The following is a 20,539-nucleotide window of genomic DNA, read 5'->3' on the forward strand; positions in this document are numbered from 1 at the left end:
CAAATTCTATGCTGTAACTCATTCAGGTGAGACAATACATCCACAAAAGGATTTGATGCTGAAACTATTTGAGCCAAGGCAAAATAAAAGTTACATGTCAATTACAAAGCTGTTTCCACACTTTTTTAAATTCCTGTACAACCAAAATGTGCCCAAGACCTGCTTTAGATAATGTAAATTGTCTTTTAGATAACTGTCTTTGATATATTCTAGAGACAAATTATAAAAAGAGGATATGCAGCTTTGACGACATCTTCCAAACCCACAATCACCACCCACAGAAGAACAAGTACAACAGATACATAGGAAGACCATGACTACAGGTTCACGTCCAAGCCACTCACCACCCAGACTTGGAAATATATCACCATTCCTTCAGTGTCACTGGGTCAAAAAACTTAAAACCCCTTGAGGGAGGGAGTTCATGTGTCTACACCAAATGGACTGAAACTGTTCTAAAAAATGAGGGCATCTAGCGATAGACAACAAATGCTGGCCCAGCCAACGATGCCCAGATCCCACAAGTGAATTTTTAACAAAAAAGAAAACAAGTCAAATGCTTTGTGAAACAGGTTTTACAAATAGTTTTCTTTTTAAAATGGATACAGAAGAGCACAGATGCACATCAGCTGAAAACTAGATTCAGAAATATATCCCCACAGGGCCAGCAGTGTCAACTGAATCACTGAAAAATCAAATGCCAGTTTAAAATGAAAGAAAAAGGTGTGAACAGGATACTGACTTGGATATCCAATCTACAATAAGGAGTTTGTACTGAACCCCTGGGAGATTGCCACACCATGGATAAGTCATAAAATTAACAATTATTATTTCCCCAATTTTTATTGATGGTCTTCTTCACAGCTGCAGATGTCTCAGCTATTTCCATAATATCAGGATAAAAAGATATTACGGAAAAAAAAGGAAAGGGTACAAGATGGAAAGAAAAAGATCAGAAGAAGAAAAATCTAAATGAATTGGATTCACTACCCCAACTTCCAAAATCACTACAGAATTAGATCAATAGGCTTGACAAAACTTTATAACTGAACAAGATTGAAATGAATGCAGATTAGCAAATAGGTTCAGCAATAAAATATGCATAGTTTCTGATTGAGCAGTCATGCAAAACAGGTTCATTGATCTCATATGCATCAGTCATAGACAACATTCACCAATTACAGGTACACCAAAATGTTGAGCAATTTACTTTGATCAGAAGGGTGTGAGTTTTTCAAACATCTCACAAATGTTAGCAGTGTTTATTTATAACCTGAAACTGGGTGTGCTGGAGAAAATTGGGTACATTAGATAGTGGGAGTTTACTTCCAAAATTCCTTTTTGATATTCAATAGAACTGTCTGCAAGTATTTTAGAATTACTCATGAATTCTAATGAAGGTATTTTTAAAAAATGGTGTCACTTGGGTATGAAGTTCAGTAGCATTTAAGTGTCATTGTTTAAGGAAAAACTACACATACATATGTAAAAAGAAAAATGTTTCTTCTTATCCAGAAAGCTCACACTTATTGACCAATACAGGTGAAAACTTACCATTCTTCCCCCTCCTACAGAGCAAAGCATTGTCGAATCAGGGGAGACAGCACAGCAATAAACCCATTGGTTATGGCCATTTAATACATGCAGTAGTTTACCTGGAGGAGGGTGGAGAAATAGAGCAATGCATCATACTGAAACAAACCTCAGCTGAAGAAAGGTCACATAATTGTAACAATGAATTATACACTGATACATGCAGAAATAGCAGCACAGCATCCCAACTATGAGAAATATTTCTGGTGACAGAATGCCAAGAATTCCAATGAACAGAAATGTAGTATCTATTCAACAAGTACATTTTTAGATTCTTAATCACCGCACAGCAATAATTATCAAACTTGATTCAAACATAATGAACTATGTCAACTAAATGTTATCAAACATTGAAGCACTTTTTCCAAGAACTGATCAAAAGGTGACAAGACTAACTTGGTTAACTAAATATTATCACCCAATAAAGTGCTGCATTTATGACAAAATTCTGTTGCTCCACCAATATTTTACAAATGCACATTAATGCTGATCAAACAACTGGACTTTTAAACTTTCTTCATGTATCACCATTTGGTTCAATTTCTTCTGCTGTATAACACCTGCTGCTCAAGTTACTTATAATCCAAATCACTGATGGACACCCCCCCTATCCAGAAGCTCTTTGCTACTGTCCAACCATAATCAGTGTAATGTATTTATTAGATATTCATTTGTTCATGATATTGAATGATCAATATTTTGGGCAACAAAAAAAAGTAAGGGGGCACAAGTAAATCCCTAAAAGTTTTTTTAAATAAAGGCTAATAGCAAAAAGAAGTGTCAGGAAGAAGATGGAGGTTGAGCAACAACTAAAAAGATCACAAGGGCAGAAAGCATGGCTTAGGTACTTAAATGAATGTTTCACATCTGCCCTCACTAAAAGGAAAAATGTTGGATCGATTCAGTTCACTATTGCCTTTACAGAAGGAAGTCTGTCATCCTTATCTGGCTTGCCTATGTGACTCCATACTCTCAGCAACATAGTTGACTCGATTTGGAGATGCCAGTGTTGGACTGGGGTGTATAAAAGTTTTTTAAAAAATCACAACACCAGGTTATAGTCCAACAGGTTTAATTGGAAGCACACTAGCTTTCAGGTGGATGAAGGAGCAGCACTCTGAAAGCTAGTGTGCTTCCAATTAAACCTGTTGGACTATAACCTGGTGTTGTATGATTTTTAACCTTGTTGACTCTTAACTTTCTCCTCAAATGGCCTCAAGTCAATCAATTCAACAGCAATAATAGATGTGCATCAAATGCTGGTTTTGCTGCAGATACCCACATCCCGATGAAAGAATTTAAAACACTGATTCATTTGTCCAAACTGAAACAAATGAGTATATACTGAACTTTTGGAGGACTGGCTCACCTAATTCATTTTGTAAAATTGGTGGTAACAATTTTGAATAGGATTAAAAAAAATGAAGACAGGTATTTAAAAGGCTGGTAGCTAGCAATGTCACCGTATCTAAAAAGGGCAGATCTTCAGTTACTGACACATTGATGGAAAGATTAAAAAATACCTATTGTGCTCTTTCAAATCTCCTTAAATTCTGGTGTGATGCCAGAGAATTGGAGGATTAAAATGTTAGATCACAGCATCAAGCTGTTACAGGCTTCATTTTCTCTGGACTTCTCCCACAACTTCCCATCTTAGTCCCCAACCCACACAGCTCATGTCTTCCCAAAATAGGACTGCCCTAGCAGACCATTATTCAGCCTGTTCTTGTCGCACTGAAGTTATTTCTTCCTATCTTGATTCTGTTCCCCATCTCAGTCTCTTCCCACTTACATTTGTGATTTTTTTGACACTACATCAGTTAGAGTTTTCTGGCCGTAGCTGCTTACTCTTCACCGTGGATGCGTAATCTCTCTGCACACCCATTCCCCATCAAGATGGTCTGAAGGCTCGCCAATTCTTTCCTTTGAGGTGGTGGGAGGGAGGGAGGAGGTGGTTAAGAGCTTCAGTAGTCCCCTCTACTACCACCTTCCTTCACATAGCCAGCCACACTGGTTCTCACTGAAAGCTTTCAGTAACTGGTCTCATTTTCTCCTGGTCAAAGATAGGACTTCAGATACCATACTTGTCCTAGTTACATCAATCTGTTTGGCAGTCTCCGCGGAAAATTCCTTGTTTCAGTCAGTCATTCTCAAGACCTGACCACCACTCTCTCCCTGATACAAATCAGTGATGCTTTTGGTGCTACTGCCTGCTCTTGTCAGAATTGGCACATTTAAAAATCAATTTTATTTTGAATTCCCATCTTTCTCTCACCTTCAGCTGTTCTATCTTGGACATTCATTCCCTTTCTGGCCTTTACTGTTTCTATTTCTAGAAATGGGCTGACCCCCATATACCCTCTCAACCCACCAATTTCCATTTTCCTCAACTGCACTTACTCCCAGCCTGTTTCCTGCAAGTCCTTTTTCCCCAGTGTCTCAGAGTCTTTTATTCCAGTGATGCCTGTTTCAACTGGACTGCCTCTGACATGTCCTTTGTACTCAACTAAGAATTCTCTCCACTGTAGCAGATAGGGGCCCTCAACTGTGTCCAACCTACCTCTCACTACTCTGCCCTCACCTTCCAGAACAAATCGCCAAGATCACTTGTCAGTTCACCAGTCTCTACATTCAAAAGGAACATCATCTACTATTTCACCATCTCAAACAGGATACAACCACTAAAGATATTCCCCTGCTCTCCAATTGATATTTAAATACACTTCCAAAGAAATTTAGCAGAATATCCATTGTAAACATAAATTAGCCCATAGGAATATCAACACTACAATGTGTCTTTTTATACAAGTTAGCTAGGAAGCAAAGAGAAATAATGTTTTTCTCCCCCAAACTGGAGGAAAATATGCGAAGGGTCAGAATTAAAATGATTACTTTGGCTCTCCGTACTAAGTGATCTATATGCTGGCAATTTCACCATTTCAAAGCCTGCAGAGGACTAAAAACAAACGGAATAAATCAAAGTTCAAAGTTCAAGTAGGAATGTAGGAAAACATGCTAGAGGTAGCAACAGATGTACCTAAACATTAGATGACAATCTGATAAAGCCAAAACACAAGCCTACATGCTTGTTAACAACAAGCGACAGCATGTTAGAGTGAAGAATGCCCAAAACTGCCAATTCAGATCCAAGCTCTGCAGTCTATCACATTTAAGCCATGAATGCTGTTGCACCATAAACACTAATAGGAGGAAGGGTCTCCAAAAACATACCTAACCTTAAATGACAGTGAAACTCAGCCCTCAGATGTCAGACTTCAGTCACGTTGATTCATCTAACTAATAGAAAGATGGTCATCTACTTAATGAAGCTAAAAGTAACTAACCTTGACATTAAGGAGTATTCGACCAATTGCAGCATTAAAGAACACCAGTAAAATTGAAGTCACTGGAAGTTAGGAAGCTCGCCAGCATCTGCAGTCATATATGGCATATGGTTGTTGTTGCTGGAAGCTAATCATTTCTGTCCTAGACACTGCTGTCAGAGACTAGGATACAGTCCGGAGGAACATAAAACATCCATTTTACAGAGGTGGTGGTGGTGTTAGATGTCTTTAAATGCATAAAAGTGGATTAATCCCCAGGATCTGATTCAGGTGTACCCTAGAACTCTGTGGGAAGGTAGGGAAATGATTGCTGGGCCCCTTGCTGAGATGTTTGGATCATCAATAGTCACAGGTGAGGTGCTGGAAAACTGGAGGTTGGCCAACATGGTACCATTTTGAAGAAAGGCGGGAAGGAAAAGCCAGGGAACAATAGAGCAGTGAGCCCGACATCACTGGTGGGCAAGTTGTTGGATGGAATCCTGATTGAAAGGATTTACATGTATTTGGAAAGGCAAAGACTGATTAAGGATAGTCAGCATGGTTATGTGCGTGGGAAATCATGTCTCATGAACTTGAGATTTTTGTAGTAGTAACAAAGGGGAGTGATGAGGGCAGAGCGGTGTACCTGATCTATATGGACTTCAGTAAGGCATTCTGCAAGGTTTCCTATGGGAGACTGGTTAGCAAGGTTAGATCTCATGGAATATAGGGAGAACTAGCCATTTGGATACAGAACTGGCTGAAAAGTAGAAGACAGAGGGTGGTGGACAGTTGCTGTTCAGACTTGAGGCCTATGACCAGTGGAGTGCCACAAAGATCAGTGCTTTGTCCTCTACTTTTTGTCATTTACATTTGGGGCAGCACGATGGCACAGTGGTTAGCATTGCTGCCTCACAGTGCCAGGGACCCAGGTTCAATTCTTGCCTCGGGCAACTGTGTGTGGAGTTTGCACATTCTCCCCTTGTCTGCATGGATTTCCTCCGGGTGCTCCGCTTTCCTCCCACAGTCCAAAGATGTGCAGGTTAAGTGAATTGGCCATGCTAAATTGCCTGTAGTGTTAGGTGAAGGGGTAAATGTAGGATAACAGGTCTGGGTGGGTTGATCTTCGGAGGGTTGATGTGGACTTGTTGGGCCGAAGAGCCTGTTTCCACACGAAGTAATCTATAAATGATTTGGATGCGAGCCGAAGAGGTACAATAAGTAAGTTTGCAGATGACACTAAAATTGAAGGTGTAGTGGACAACAAAGTGGGTTACTTCAGATTACAACAGGATCTTGACCAGATGGGCCAGTGGGCTGAGAAGTGGCAGATGGAGTTTAATTCAGATAAATGTGAGGTGCTGCATTATGGGAAAGCAAATGCTAGCAGAATTTATGCACTTAATGGTAAGGGAGTGTTGCTAAACAAGAGACCCTGGAGGGCAGGTTCATAGCTCCTTGAATGTAGAGTCACAGGTAGATAGGATAGTGAAGGTGGCGTTTGGCATGCTTTCCTTTATTGGTCAGAGTATTGACTATAGGAGTTGGGGGGGGGGGGGGGGGGGGGGGGGGGAAGAAAGTGTGTTGTGGCTGTACAGGATGTTGGTTAGGCTACCTTTGGAATATGCGTGCAATTCTGGTCTCTTTCCTATTGGAAGCATGTTTTGAAACTTGCAGGGATTCAGAAAAGATTTACAATGATGTTGCCAGGGTTGGAGGATTTGAGCTACAGGGAGAGGTTGAATAGGTTGGGGCTGTTTTCTCTGGGGCCATCAGAGGCTGAGGGGTGACCTTATAGAGGTTTATAAAATCATGAGGGGCATGGATAGGATAAATAGACAAGATCTTTTCCCTGGGATGGGAAAGTCCAGAACCAGAGAGCATAGTTTTAGTGGGAGAGGGGAAAGATATAAGAGGGACGTAAGGGGCAACTTATTCACGCAGAGGGTGTGCATGTACAGAATGAGCTGCTAGAGGAAGTGGTGGAGAATGGTACAATTGCAGCATTTAAAAGGCATCCAGATAGATATTTGAATAGGAAGGGTAAGGGATATGGGCCAAGTGATAGCAAATGGGACTGGATTAGGTTAGGATATCTGGTTGGCATAGACAAGTTGGACCGAAGGGTCTGTTTCCGTGCTGTATATTTCTATGACTATGACTAACTGTTTTCAGCTCCTTCAATATTCTTTCCATCACAAGGAAGGAAGAAGGGATGTTCACTGTCTACGTGGTGGTCAGTGCTGAAAATGTGTTGCTGGAAAAGCGCAGCAGGTCAGGCAGCATCCAAGGAACAGGAGAATCGACGTTTCGGGCATAAGCCCTTCTTCAGGAAGGGCTTATGCCCGAAACATCAATTCTCCTGTTCCTTGGATGCTGCCTGACCTGTTGCGCTTTTCCAGCAACACATTTTCAGCTCTGATCTCCAGTCCTCACTTTCTCCTCCTACATGGTGGTTAGTACCATTTACAGTTCTTAAGATGCTCAAGTAGTCCATGCTTGCAGGCAACAAAACTTGGGTAACATTCAAGACTATATTTGGAATAAACATAGTTGTATGGCTATAGAAAATGAGTAACAGTATGAATCATCTGTCTAAGTTAAGAAACATTTAACCAAAGAGCAGAGATTGGCAGAAAAGGGCCAAATACCCTCTTCTTTGCTGTGACATTCAATGATTTTAAGAAAACTTTGAATGGTTCTTCTTCCACTGAGCATATAAAGGCAACAAGAACTCTTGATCTTACAAGGAATTAAGAGCTATGGGGATAGTGCAGGTAAATGGCATTGAAATGTCCATCAGCCATGATTAAATGACAGAGTGGACTCGATGGGCCAAGTAGCCTTACTTCCTCTCCTATGTCTTATGGGAGTGCCCATTTGACACTTCCATCTGAATTTCATTAAGCACTTAGTGTTCAGTATAATGTTATTGAGTAAAACCCAGAATATAGGGAAGGGGTTTCTCTCTCTCTCTCTCTCTCTCTCTCTCTCCTATCCTCAAACTCATATTACAATAATACTGTTTAGCAAGCTAGTAAGAGACAGAGTTGAAAATGCTGTTAATCCATTCCAAATTTACTATGCAACCTGAATTTTGTCTTCCAGATATATTGGAGAAATTACAAGGTTACACAGAAAAGACCATTTCTTCTCATGTGTAGTCCCTCTGGAGCCAGTGGGTGGCCTCCGAAATAGTTCAATAGCCTTTCTTCAAAATAAGTGAAAAAGATGGAATTACTTTCCCCCCCCCCCCCTCACGTACCATTCTGTTTTAGGTCCCATACACGCAGAGTTCTGTCTCGTGATGCAGAAACCAACATGAAGTCTTCATTGGTGATAAAAGCAAATGATCTCACTACAGATTGATGCCCCTTCAAATAGTGGAGAAGATGAGCTGCAAAAGAAAGAAAAAAAAAGGTGGGTTGAAAACTACATGCAACCCATAGAATACTGGCACATAAAACATTCATCTGTTTAAATCTCTGGAAAATGGGAACCTGATATTCTGGAAGCAATGTCCTACACAAGTCACCATTCACGTTCTAAACCCTGATGTGGAATATTGGCTATATAGACATTGCAGTCTAAACCTGCCCTGATCCGACAATACACCTGGCATGAGAAATCACTACAGTAGAATTAATAAGGAGCACTGGCTGATTTTGACCCTTAGACCAAAAGTGAGAATGTTAATGGATAGTAACCTAATTGATAGAGATAGTTAATGCAGAAATTGAGGATTACTGAATGTATTCACTCCTCCAAACAATTGATGTAATCAATTTTACTGTTTTTTTTGAATGAAGGAAACATTTCAAAATGCAGATGAAATGTTACAAAATGCAAATTCTTCTTTAAATTATTCAACTTTCTAGAAGAGAATATTCAGTGTCAATTATCAACCAGGTAGTTGATCTGAAGTTGATTTCTATATTTTCATTGAAGTTCGGAACTTAGTGGAATTATTGCAATACCCTTCAAAGGGTTGAGAGGGATATGGGCCGGGTGCTGGCAGGTGGGAGTAGATTGGATTGGGATATCTGGTTGGCATGGACGAGTTGGACCGAAGGGTCTGTTTCCATGCTGTACATCTCTGACTCTATGACACTGGGTTTTAGGTCCAGATTTATGTCTGGAACTGGAACTGATGTAAGTTTCTTTAAATACAGAGCTTATGCACACCCTCCAAACCTACTGTCTAAAATGTAAAGTTATCAAAAGTTCACTTTGGTTGTGGCCCAATACAGTGTTTGTTCCTCTAGCTGCCATGGACCCAAACAAATGGATCACAACTGACTCAAATGAGGTTCCTACATGATTCATTCTTAAAATGACTTCATACATGGGCAAGCTTAGGTACTTGGCAGCACTTCAACCCTATCGGCCAATGAGAGGAAACAAATACAAACTGTCAGATGCAGAATCAATGACCAAAAATCAGATCATAAAAGTATGAAGACCATCTACCTGTTTGCCAACTGAGACTATGAATATTCTGTTTTAAAGATTTGAATAGTTAAAGAGGAATTTCCAGTTTTTTGTTTAAAATCTGCACTGTGCAAAGTTCTCTTTATTTGTTTAAGCATTAAAACTGAAGACATCAATGATTTAGAAGAGTGAACGCATTCAGTGGGAAACATTTGAACCAGCAGAGACCATATTAATAAACAGTCATATAACGAAACTATGGAAACCTTTAAGACTGAATCTTTCTAGGCCATTTGCTCATGTCAAGGATATATCTCCAGACACCAGCTCAGCAAACCAGAAGCAAGTGTTGACAATAGTAAAATGGCCTAGCGGCTTCGCAGAACTAGCTGCTGACATTGCTACTTCCAAAAATATTGCCATGGACTAATTAAGCTTGAATTGCAAGCTCACAGAAATAAGTGAAGAACCGGTGTCAACATATCAAATCATTGAATTGTTTCTCATCATGAGCATGCATATTAAAGAAAATACCACAAACAAAATGTAAAAATTATACTGATTATAACTCCTTGGATGCTCAACATTTGGATGCTTTGTATTTAAAGAAACTTACATCAGTTCCAGTTCCAGACATAAATCTGGACCTAAAACCCAGTGTCATAGAGTCAGAGATGTACAGCATGGAAACAGACCCTTCGGTCCAACTCGTCCGTGCCGACCAGATATCCCAACCCAATCTAGTCCAACCTGCCAGCACCCGGCCCATATCCCTTGAAACCCTTCCTATTCATATACCCATCCAGAAGCCTTTTGAATGTTGCAATTGTACCAGCCTCCACCACTTCCTCTGACAGCTCATTCCATACACATACCACCCTCTGCGTGAAAAAGCTGCCCCTTAGGTCTCTTTTATATCTTTCCCCTCTCACCCTAAGCCTATGCCCTCTAGTTCTGGTCTCCCCGACCCCAGGGAAAAGACTTTGCCTATTTACCCTATCCATGCCCCTCAATTTTGTAAACCGCTATAAGATCACCCCGCAGCCTCCGACGCTCCAGGGAAAACAGCCCCAGCCTGTTCAGCCTCTCCCTATAGCTCAAATCCTCCAACCCTGGCAACATCCTTGTAAATCTTTTCTGAACCCTTTCAAGTTTCACAACATCTTTCCGATCAGAAGGATACCAGAATTGCACGCAATATTCCAACAGTGGTCTAACCAATGTCCTGTACAGTGCAACGTGACCTCCCAACTCCTGTACTCAATACACTGACCAAAAAAGGAAAGCATACCAAACGCCTTCTTCACTCTCCTATCTACCTGCTACTCCACTTTCAAGGAGCAATGAACCTGTACTTCAAGGTCTCTTTGTTCAGCAACACTCCCCAGGACCTTAGCAGGACTTATACACTTAATGGTAAGATTTGCTTTCCCAAAATGCAGGCTACAATAAAATCCACTTAGCTGACCACCACGCCCCTCCATTGTGTAAAATGTTCACATTTGTAACGATAATTTTCAGAAGTTATATTGCAGATTGACTTCATGAAGTCAATTTATCTCCTATAGGCTAGAATATAAAAAAGGTAGCAATCAGGAAACAGATCAATATAAAACATTACTTGGAACTGTAAGGAATTATTCACCGAATGGTTAAAAATGTTTGAAAACATCTAAAGGCTACTTATTCCAACAATATCGCACCATTCATTCAATCTAAATCCAATGTAATCCAACTATTCGTGTAGAAGTAGCTACAGACCATACAAATGCAAGGCTTCCTAGCGAAATAATACAATGGGTCCTTTTACCCACAAAAATGACCAATAAACATTAGTTGTGACAAGATTCATACTTGGCACAACTAATTAAACAAACTCCTTGAACTGAAGTGTCCCTTGATTATAGCCAAAAATTTAAAAAGTAATTTTCTCTTTAGTTTGGAAAACGTTAGAACATCACAAAAAAACAAGTTGGGGAGATAGAACAAATCACAGCCAAGCCTAACCCTAGGATCATATTAATTGCCAACACATGATTACATAACTCAGACACTGAATGGTCAACTGATGAAAGCAAAGACATTGCACCTCAAAACTGATAATCAAAACGAGAGTTCGTACCTCATGTATTGGTACTGTTAAAATTAAGAAACTTGTATTCAAAACAGTAGATGCTACAGTATTTTCAAATGAAGTTACATTCTTTCAGTCCAGATTAGACAGAGATGCCTCAAAATATTACCAGTAGGCACTTTCCACAACTTGATTTCACCATTCGTGAGACCTGTAGCAAGAATTGTATCAGAAGACTGAAGTTTGGATTTGTGTTGGTCCTCAGAGGACTGCTTTCTATTATTAGATGGAGACGATCCAAATGATAATCCCCACACTGTCTGACCACAATCAATTAGCTTTTCTCCACACTGGTCCTCTGAGCTTTCATCTGCTTTAAGATGATGTGTACTTTTAGAATTTCTGGAGAAATAAAAAGCAAAAAAAAAGGACAAAACATAATTCAACAAGTCGTAATTGAAGATACGTTAAACATATTAGGCTAAACAAGAAAATTGCTAGTGTGCCTACACAGACTGTAATAAACTGAAAACTGAATGGGTGCTGGATGCTGGCAGTTAATCCAGAACTCATCTTTTGTAAGTGCCAACTAAATTACCTAACATTCCTTATTTTTAAAGAGCATTTATATTTTAAAATGTGTGTTTGTGGAATTGTAGAGTTTACTGATCATCAATATAAAATGTACACAAATGGTATAGGAAAAAGGCCAACTGGTGCCTGAGCAACCCCCCCCCACTGGACTCAAAATGTGTTTTCTCTCCACAGATGCTGCCAGACCTGCTGAGTTTCTCGAGCAATTTGTTTTTGTTTCAGTTCTCTAGTTAGCCACAGTTCTTTGCTTTACGTTTGTCTATTGAGTCATCTGCAAGGAACACTATTTTGGAAAACATGGAAGCGAAATGATCGGATCACGTCAGGGAGTTTGAGAGCCAGTTAAAAGAGTAAAAGGTGAAGGAACTGAAGTATGGCCAAATAAACTAATTCAGAGCAGAAAGCCTCTCAAAAAGAAAAAAAAATGCCAAGGGGGCTAAAAGAGTTCATTTTGTGGGTTGTTGCCTACCCAACATATTTCACTTATCTTCCCATTTAGCAACTCCCCGATAAACAATATTAGGTGCAGCTACACTAGATAAATCATCTGACCTCTGGATCTCTTCTGGGCTTGGTATTATGGTTACCCCTAGAGCAAACTCCCCGCTCCACCATGGCCACAGTAATGCTGAGTGGCAGCTGTTTGGACATATCACTGATTAAGGATCAATGGAGTCCACTTTGACTGTGCATTTTAATTCACCATCATTCTCTTGCCAAGCACTGAATAAACGAACCCCTTGGATACAAGCGGGCTGACAAAGTAACAATAATTGTATGACATTTAACTATTCTTCAGGGGATCTGTTGTAAAATCTTTAAAAATTTATTGCTGCTGTAACAAGCAATATGGGCCCATTCAGAAAACAAAGTAAGGGAATTTCCATGAGAAATCATCACTTAAATGCAGAACATCTATTGATATAGTGAAAGCAGTTACATTAAGCCATAAAGACCTAGACATTCCTATTATATGTTCCCATTACACTCATTAGATATTTTATACAATTAATTCTTGGTGGCTTTACTCCTTACATACTTAAGCAGAGCTTTGCCTTGCATATTAGTAGAATATCATCAAGACACCCACAGCTGCTATATCCTAATGGCTAACTGACATCGTGCAGTTATTAATAGACCATAAATTTTCTCTGGTATTAGAATTGCATTATGCTTCTCCTGTACCCTTTGTTTGTCCTTACCCCTTATGTCCATTCTAGTAGTGAGTCACAACATGACGATGAATATGCTACCTCAACCATCTGAATATCTTAGGAGGAATGGGGGTTGGAGAACACATGCAAGTGGCAGGCAATAATGATGTCCAACAAGTGTGAATTCAAATGTTTGTCTTACTATTTATTAGCATTCATCAAATTCAACGCCATAAACTTACTGGGAGACACCAGAAAATTAAGTATACTGGTCATATTAATACTATAACATATCAATATGAACAGAGCAGGTCAGAAGCTAGGTATGCTACACAGAGTAATGACTTCCTGAATTGCAGGGGTATATGAACAGGAAAGGTTTAGAGAGATGTGAGCCAAATGCACGCAAATGGGACTAGTTTATTTAGAAACCCTGGTCAGCATGGACGGGTTGGACAGAAGGGTCAGTTTCTCCGCTGTACGATTATGACTAAGAAGCTGCGATTTAGCCAAGAATATAAATATAATATAAACACACACACACGTATATATGTATAAAGAATATTAAAAAAAAGAGTGCTGAACAATAAACATTTTCAATAACAGTTTGTTACCAAAGCAGTGTGCCTTAAACAATTAATTTGCAATCTTACATTTTGTGATCTTCAAGTGGCCAGGGAACCAATTTCACAATATGGTGTCCCTGTGACCACGCAAAGTATGAGCCATCAGGTGAAAATGCCACACCCCAAGTCTCACAGCCAGATGTCCAATCTAATTCATGCGATCTGTTAGGTATCAGCTTTGCCAGCAAGAAGGGCTCTGCTGCTGTTAAAAAAAGACAGACAATTATGCTGATAACATACACAACCTCTATAACCAGCACTATACTCTCCTCACACGTAACATGCACAGTTAACATTCATGAAAGTCTTACATTTAAATAGTTAACATTAGGAAAATCCATTATGCAAACCTATATATCCCAATAATTTTTGTTTTAAATAAAACTTCCAATGTATGATCAGTCATTATTTCCCCATACAGAGTTATAGACATGTACAGTACTGAAGCAGATCCTTCAGTACAACTCGTCCATGCCAACCAGATATCCTAACCTAATCTAGTTGCATTTTCCAGCACTTGGCCCACATCCCTCAAACCCTTCCTATTCATATACCCTTCCAGATGCCTTTTAAATACTGCATTTGTATTAGCCTCCACCACTGCCCCTGGCAGCTCATTCTGTACATTCACAACCCACTGCATGAATAAGTTGCCCCTTTAGGTCCCTTTTATATCTTTCCCCACTCACCCTATATCTATGCCCTCTGGTTCTGGACTCCCCCCACCCTAGAGAAGATACTTTGTCTATTTCTCCTATCCATGCTCCTCATGATTTTATAAAATTCTATGAAGGTCACCCCCTCAGCCTCCGATGCTCCAGGGAAAACAGCCCCAGCCTATTCAACCTCTCCTGATAGAGAAAATCCTCCAACTCTGGCAACATCCTTGTACATCTTTTCTGAGTATGATCATTAGATAGAGGAACAGAACTATGCAATTTGGCCCATCAAGTCTCCTCCACCATTCCATCATGGCTGATGTGTTTCTTAACCACATTCTCCTAGCATCTCCCCTTACTAAATCAGGAAGCTCAGTCTTAAATACACCCATCAGCCTGGCCTCCTCCAACAATGTGTTCCACAGATTCACCAGCCTACATATGAAGGAATCTCTTTTCATCTCAGTTCTAAAGGATCATCCCTTCAGTCTGAGGTTCTCCCCTACTAATGGAAACATTGTCTCCACATCCACTTTACCCAAGACGCTCAGTATTCTCTAAGTTTCTATAAGACCCCACCTCATCCTTCTACACTCCAAGTACAGACCCAGACCAGTTCTCAACTGATTCTCATATGATAAGTCCTTCATCCCAGGCTCATTCTTCTAGACTTCCTTTGGACTCCCTCCAAAACCAGCACATCCTTTCTTCGATACTGAACTCAAAAAACTGTCAATATTCCAAATGCAGTCTAACCAGACCCTTGTCCAATCTCAGCAGTGCATTTCTGCTCTTGTATTCTAGACCTCTTGAAATTAATGCTAACATTGTATTTGCCTTTCTAACTGTCAACTGAACTTGCATGTTAACCTTCAGAAAATCTGGAAGGAAGACAAATAAATCCTATTGTATTTCAGATTTCTGAAGCCTTTCCCAATATCAAAAAGTAGTCTATTCCTTTATTCTTCCTCTGAAGTGCATTACCTAATTTTACCACTTTGTATTCTGCCACTTCTTTTGCCAACTCTCCTAGACTATCCAATTCCTTCTATAGCCTCTTTGCTTCCTCAACACTACCTGTCTGTCCACATATATTTGTCATCTGTAACCAATGCTCTCAGTTCCTTTGTTCAGTTTGTTAATGTAAAACGTGAAAAGTTCTGGTCCAACCCTACAGAACACCACTAGTTGCCAGCTGCTTTCTTGAAAAAGACCCCTTCTTCTCACTCTCTGCCAGCCAGCCAATCCTGTATCCATGTCAGTATCTTGCCCCTAACACCACAGGCTCTTATAATCATTTGGCGCCTTGTCAAAGGCCTTCTGGAATTCCAAATAGATCACATCCATTGTGTCTTCCTTGTCTAAATTTGGTCATTACCTCCTCAAAAAATTCTAATAAATTTGTCAGACATGACTTCCCCTCAACAGTCATGCTGACTCAACCCTATTTCACCATGCACTTCCAAGTACTCCACAATCCCATCCTTAAATCATGAACTTTAAAATCTTACCAATAACGAAGGTTAAGCTAACTGATCTATAATTTTCCATCTTCTGCCTGCCTCCCTTCTTATATTAGCCATTTTCTAGTCCTCTGGAACCATTACAGAGTCTAGTGATTCCTAAACGATCACCAATGCCTTCACAATCTTCTCAGCTATCTCTTCACAACCTTGGGTGTGGACCACAGTTTGGAGATTTATCTACCTTCAGACTTTTCATCTTCTCTCATTCATTTTCTTTAGTGATGGCCATTGCACTCACACTGCTTCGACTCCCGTGAAATACTGATACTCTAATGGCATCTTCCACCGTGAAGACTAATGCAAAGTATCGATTCAGTTTCCTACTAGCACTTCTCCAGCCTCATTTTCTCGTGACCCAATGTCCACTCTTGCCCTTCTCATCTTTAATAAAATTAATATTTTTACATTACCAGCGAGCTTATATTTCATCTTCCACCCTCCACTTAGTTTTTTTTTGTTGTCAGCTGAATTTTAAAGAATTTCCAATCTTCTAGCTTCCCATGAATTTTCACTGGATACTATGCTTTTTGCTCTGCTTTTATTCTGTCCCTGTCTTCCTTTAGGAGAAAGTGAGGACTGCAGATGCTGGAGATAAGAGCTGAAAAATGTGTTGCTGGAAAAGCGCAGCAGGTCAGGCAGCATCCAAGGAGCAGGAGAATCAACGTTTCGGGCATAAGCCCTTCTTCAGGAAGCCCTGTCTTCCTTTGCCAGCTATGGTTGTCTCATCCTCCCCTTAGTACATTTCTTCTACCTTCTGCTATATCTCCTGATTTACCTCCTGAAACGTCTGCCTTGCTGCTCTGCCATCTTCCCTGCTAGGTTCCCCTTCCACTTACTTCTGGCCAGTTCTTCCCTTATGTCTTTGTCATTAGCTTTACTCAATTGTAATATTGTTACATCGGATTCCAGCTTCTCCCTCCCAAATTACAGGGTGAATTCTATCATATTATGGCACCATCCCTTCACAGTTCCTTCACCTTGAACTCCCTAATCAAGTCTGTCTCATTGCACATTATCAAAGCCAGAATTGCCTCTTCTCTAGTGCTGTTCCAAAAAGGAAAATTTCATAGTGAATCTCAAGGAAAGGAAGTTGTCTATCAACCTGATTTTCCCAGTCCACCCGTGTATCAAATTCCCCTGCAATTTTTTTTTTAAATTTGGTTTGTAGGTGTCACTAGTTGGCCAGCATTTATAGCCCATCCCTAGTCAGCCTCGAGAAGGTGTGGTGGGCTGCCCCACAATGCCTAAGAGAGAGAATTCCAGCATTTTGAAGGCAATAGAGGAACAGTGATATATTTCCAAGACACGATTGAGTGTGGCTTGGTGGGGAACTTGCAGGTGGTGTTACACCCACATATAAGCTGCCCTTGTCCTTCTAGATTTTGTTTGATTTATTATTAGTGGGTGGCACAGTGGTTAGCACTGTTGCCTCACAGCACCAGGCGGTTCAATTCCCACCTCAGGCAATTCACTGTGTGGGGTTTGCACATTCTCCTTGTGTCTGCATGGGTTTCCTCTGGTGTCCTGCCACAGTCCAAAAATGTGCGGGTTAGGTGAATTGGCTATGCTAAATTGCCCGTAGTATTAGGTGAAGGGGTCTGGGTCGGTGTGGACTTGTTGGGCCGAAGGGCCTGTTTCCACACTGTAAGTAATCTAAGAGATCACATTGTTTTTCACTACGTGTTGGTTAGATAGGGAGGGAGGGAGGGAGAGAGGGGAGGGGAGGGGAGGGGAGGGGAGGGAAAGGAAAGGAAAGGAAAAGGAAAGGAAGGAGCCAATAGATAAAAGTCTGGTTTGTGTGATGGACGGAGTGGTGTTCACGACTGTACAGTTCCTAATGGTCTGGGGGAAAGCAGTTGCCATAACATGCTGCAATGTATTCTGAGACCTTTTGAGAAGTCAAGTAGATGTGAGAGGTAATGGTGAGAGACAAGTCTTCTGAAATAAATAGTTACAAACTCTGACACATTCCTACAATGTAGGACAGTGGTGCCTGATCTGAAGCTTAAACTTGCAAATTTCTGGTAAGAGCGTTTGTGGACATGCTGTATTTTCTTACCTTCCTGAGGGAGTAGAGGTGCTCTTGTGCTTTCTTGACCATCACGTCCACGTAGGTGGACCAGGACAGATTGATGATAACTTCTAGGAATTGGACGCTCTCGATGATCTCCACCTCTATACCATTAATGCAAATAAGGGCATGCCGTCCACTTTGCTTCCTGAAGTCAATGACCAACTCCTTTATTTTGTTGACATTGCATAAGCTGGTGTCTTTACCGCATTTGCCATGCCCTCAATTTATTTTTTGTTTGAGATCTGACATACGACAATGGCGTCATCAGCAGACTTGAAAATGGAGTTGGGGTGGAATGTAGTAACAGTTGTGAGCATATGAGGAGTGTAGTGGGTGCTGAGTATGCGCCCTGTAAGGTACTGGTGTTGTGACCTACTCTTACTGAACCCGTTTATGGATCAGGAAATCGAGGATTCAGTTACAGAGGGGAGAGCCAAGACCTAGGTATCAGAGTTTGAAGACGAGTTTAGTTTGGAATTATGGTGTTGAAGGTGGAGCTGTAGGTCAATATGTAGAAGTCTGAGGAACGTATCCTTGTTATCCAAATGTTCTATGTCTAGGATGCTTGTAAGGCCATGGAGATCGCATCTGCAGTGGACTTGCTGGACCAGGTGAATTGCAAAGGATCAAGGCAGTATTTGCTCCCCTTGAATGGCCTCCAATCCCATGTGTAGTGATCAGTTGGCCCATCTTCCTTCCAGTTTTCTGAACCTTCCTGGATCCACCAGCTCCCACATCATACACGTACAACACATCACCTGGCCCTATATCTCCAAATTATTTAAATAGGTTTTTGATTTAAAGCTTCTTTTGGCCTTTCGTTTTTATATCTGTGAAACATTTCTCCAATTTACCTTTGACCTGAATAGAACTTATAACTGGTATTCAAATTAGTAGCTAAATAGCAACCAATGAACTGCGGGGTTTCTTGTGACGTCAGTTTTGTCTGAAGTTACGTCTCCTCCCCTTCAAAATTCTCTCAAGGTGGGAAGTGAAAGTGATTGTTTAATTGCAGTTGTGTTTTCAAAAAGTTATGCTTGCCTTGGCCACATTAACCGTTTAACTGATTGGTTCACGCTTCCTCAAGTGGTTACAATCCAGAATTAAGCCACCACGATCCAATGAGGGACCAGTTAGATCTCAGGCACTCTCAGTTACTAAAGCATTGTAGCTGGTTGTCAGACTTTCCCTTGTGTGTGTCTCTCTCTCACTCTCTAAGTGGAAACCTTTAGACCCAAATCCTGCATTTGTATTTAGCAATAGGGTGTGATACACTTCCCATTTCAGTCAATATCAACCACTACAACACAGCTGTGCCGCAGTGAAACGCAAGGTTGAACCCCCCAAAAAATCCCAGAAACAACTACAAGGAGTTGTGTCCTGACATGGAGTCACGGGTTCAATTCGGACCCTCCCCATCCAATAAAGTATTTAACCAAACCCTAGCAATTACTAATCAGAGCATGATCTATGACTCTATATAAATCCAGAAGTTTGCGAATTTAAGCTTCGGATCAGACACCACTCCCCTTCATTGGGAGGAATGTGTCAGAGTTGTAACTATTAATTTATTTCAGAAGGGTCTCTCACCATCACCCCCTCACTCTACATGACTTCTTAAAAAGTACTTTACAGAAAGTGAAATATAGTCACTGGCGTTTATACGGAAAACGTTATATAGTTTGTGCGAGTAATTAACCGGAAAAAATCTGTTTCAGCGTTGTGGACGGATTGGTCAATATTTACCAGAGTACCTCAAATAACGCCCCGTTCCTCAATCAAATAGTCAGAGGAGGTGGGAGAGCGGCACAAAGGCCCCTGCTATCAGCCAAAAAGGCACTCCAATACTATGGTTGGAAGGTCAACTCGTATTCAAGTTTCGAGTGGCATTTGAACCCCGTAACGTGATTCTAGATGACGGCGCTACCAACTGAGCTTTGAGAGAGAATTGGTTGATATTAGCTCATGCGCTCTGCAAACATTTTAAAGCCAGAGCAGCGTCCTTTTTAAAAAGGTGAATGACCCGCAATTACTTAACCACCCGGTCCACACCGAGACTTCGATGAAGCGACCACATCCAACAGTAACCTGATTGTGTTTAAATGTTAGCGCTTCCTGGACATGATTACAATGTAAGCAGCTCTATGCAGTGACCCGACCTCGTAGTGTTCACTGACCTCCAGTCTGGGGGCTGCAATCTCTAGTTCCGTCCATCAATACTACAAAGAGGTGTTTGACTGGGTCCTCATGGAGCTAGCAAACGTGAATCCACTGTGTATTCTGACTTCAATGCAGCTTTAAATCGACTCCCTTCCTCCAATCCATTCCGGCCTTTATTGTAAAAAGTGCAATCTCCCCATCGGCTTCATTATCACCAGTAAGTATATGATGCTGCCCTGTGTCTGAAAGCTCCAGGCACAGGTAACATTTAAGTAACAGCTGTTCCCAGGACCAGCAGCTGAACACAACACAGACCCTCCCTGCA

At 40.8% G+C, this 20,539-nt stretch overlaps 1 protein-coding gene across 6 annotated transcripts in view; it reads right to left on the minus strand.

Annotated features, from left to right (window-relative positions):
* The window catches only part of wsb2 (WD repeat and SOCS box containing 2), a 33,569-nt gene extending 13,030 nt beyond the window's left edge, over positions 1–20,539 (minus strand). For 5 of the 6 annotated variants that reach the window (XM_072587306.1, XM_072587309.1, XM_072587305.1 and 2 more), the window contains exons 1-5: positions 20,232–20,539; positions 13,823–13,997; positions 11,591–11,823; positions 8,182–8,313; positions 1,555–1,655 (exon numbers count right to left, since the gene is read on the minus strand). In XM_072587306.1, coding sequence (XP_072443407.1) covers positions 1,555–1,655; positions 8,182–8,313; positions 11,591–11,823; positions 13,823–13,997; positions 20,232–20,268 — 678 coding nt within the window. In that variant the 5' untranslated portion in view covers positions 20,269–20,539. The remainder of the gene's footprint in view (positions 1–1,554; positions 1,656–8,181; positions 8,314–11,590; positions 11,824–13,822; positions 13,998–20,231) is intronic. The other variant, XM_072587307.1, reaches the window with a different exon arrangement.

Source organism: Chiloscyllium punctatum, chromosome 17, assembly GCF_047496795.1.
Source record: "Chiloscyllium punctatum isolate Juve2018m chromosome 17, sChiPun1.3, whole genome shotgun sequence".
Lineage (NCBI taxonomy): Eukaryota > Metazoa > Chordata > Chondrichthyes > Orectolobiformes > Hemiscylliidae > Chiloscyllium > Chiloscyllium punctatum.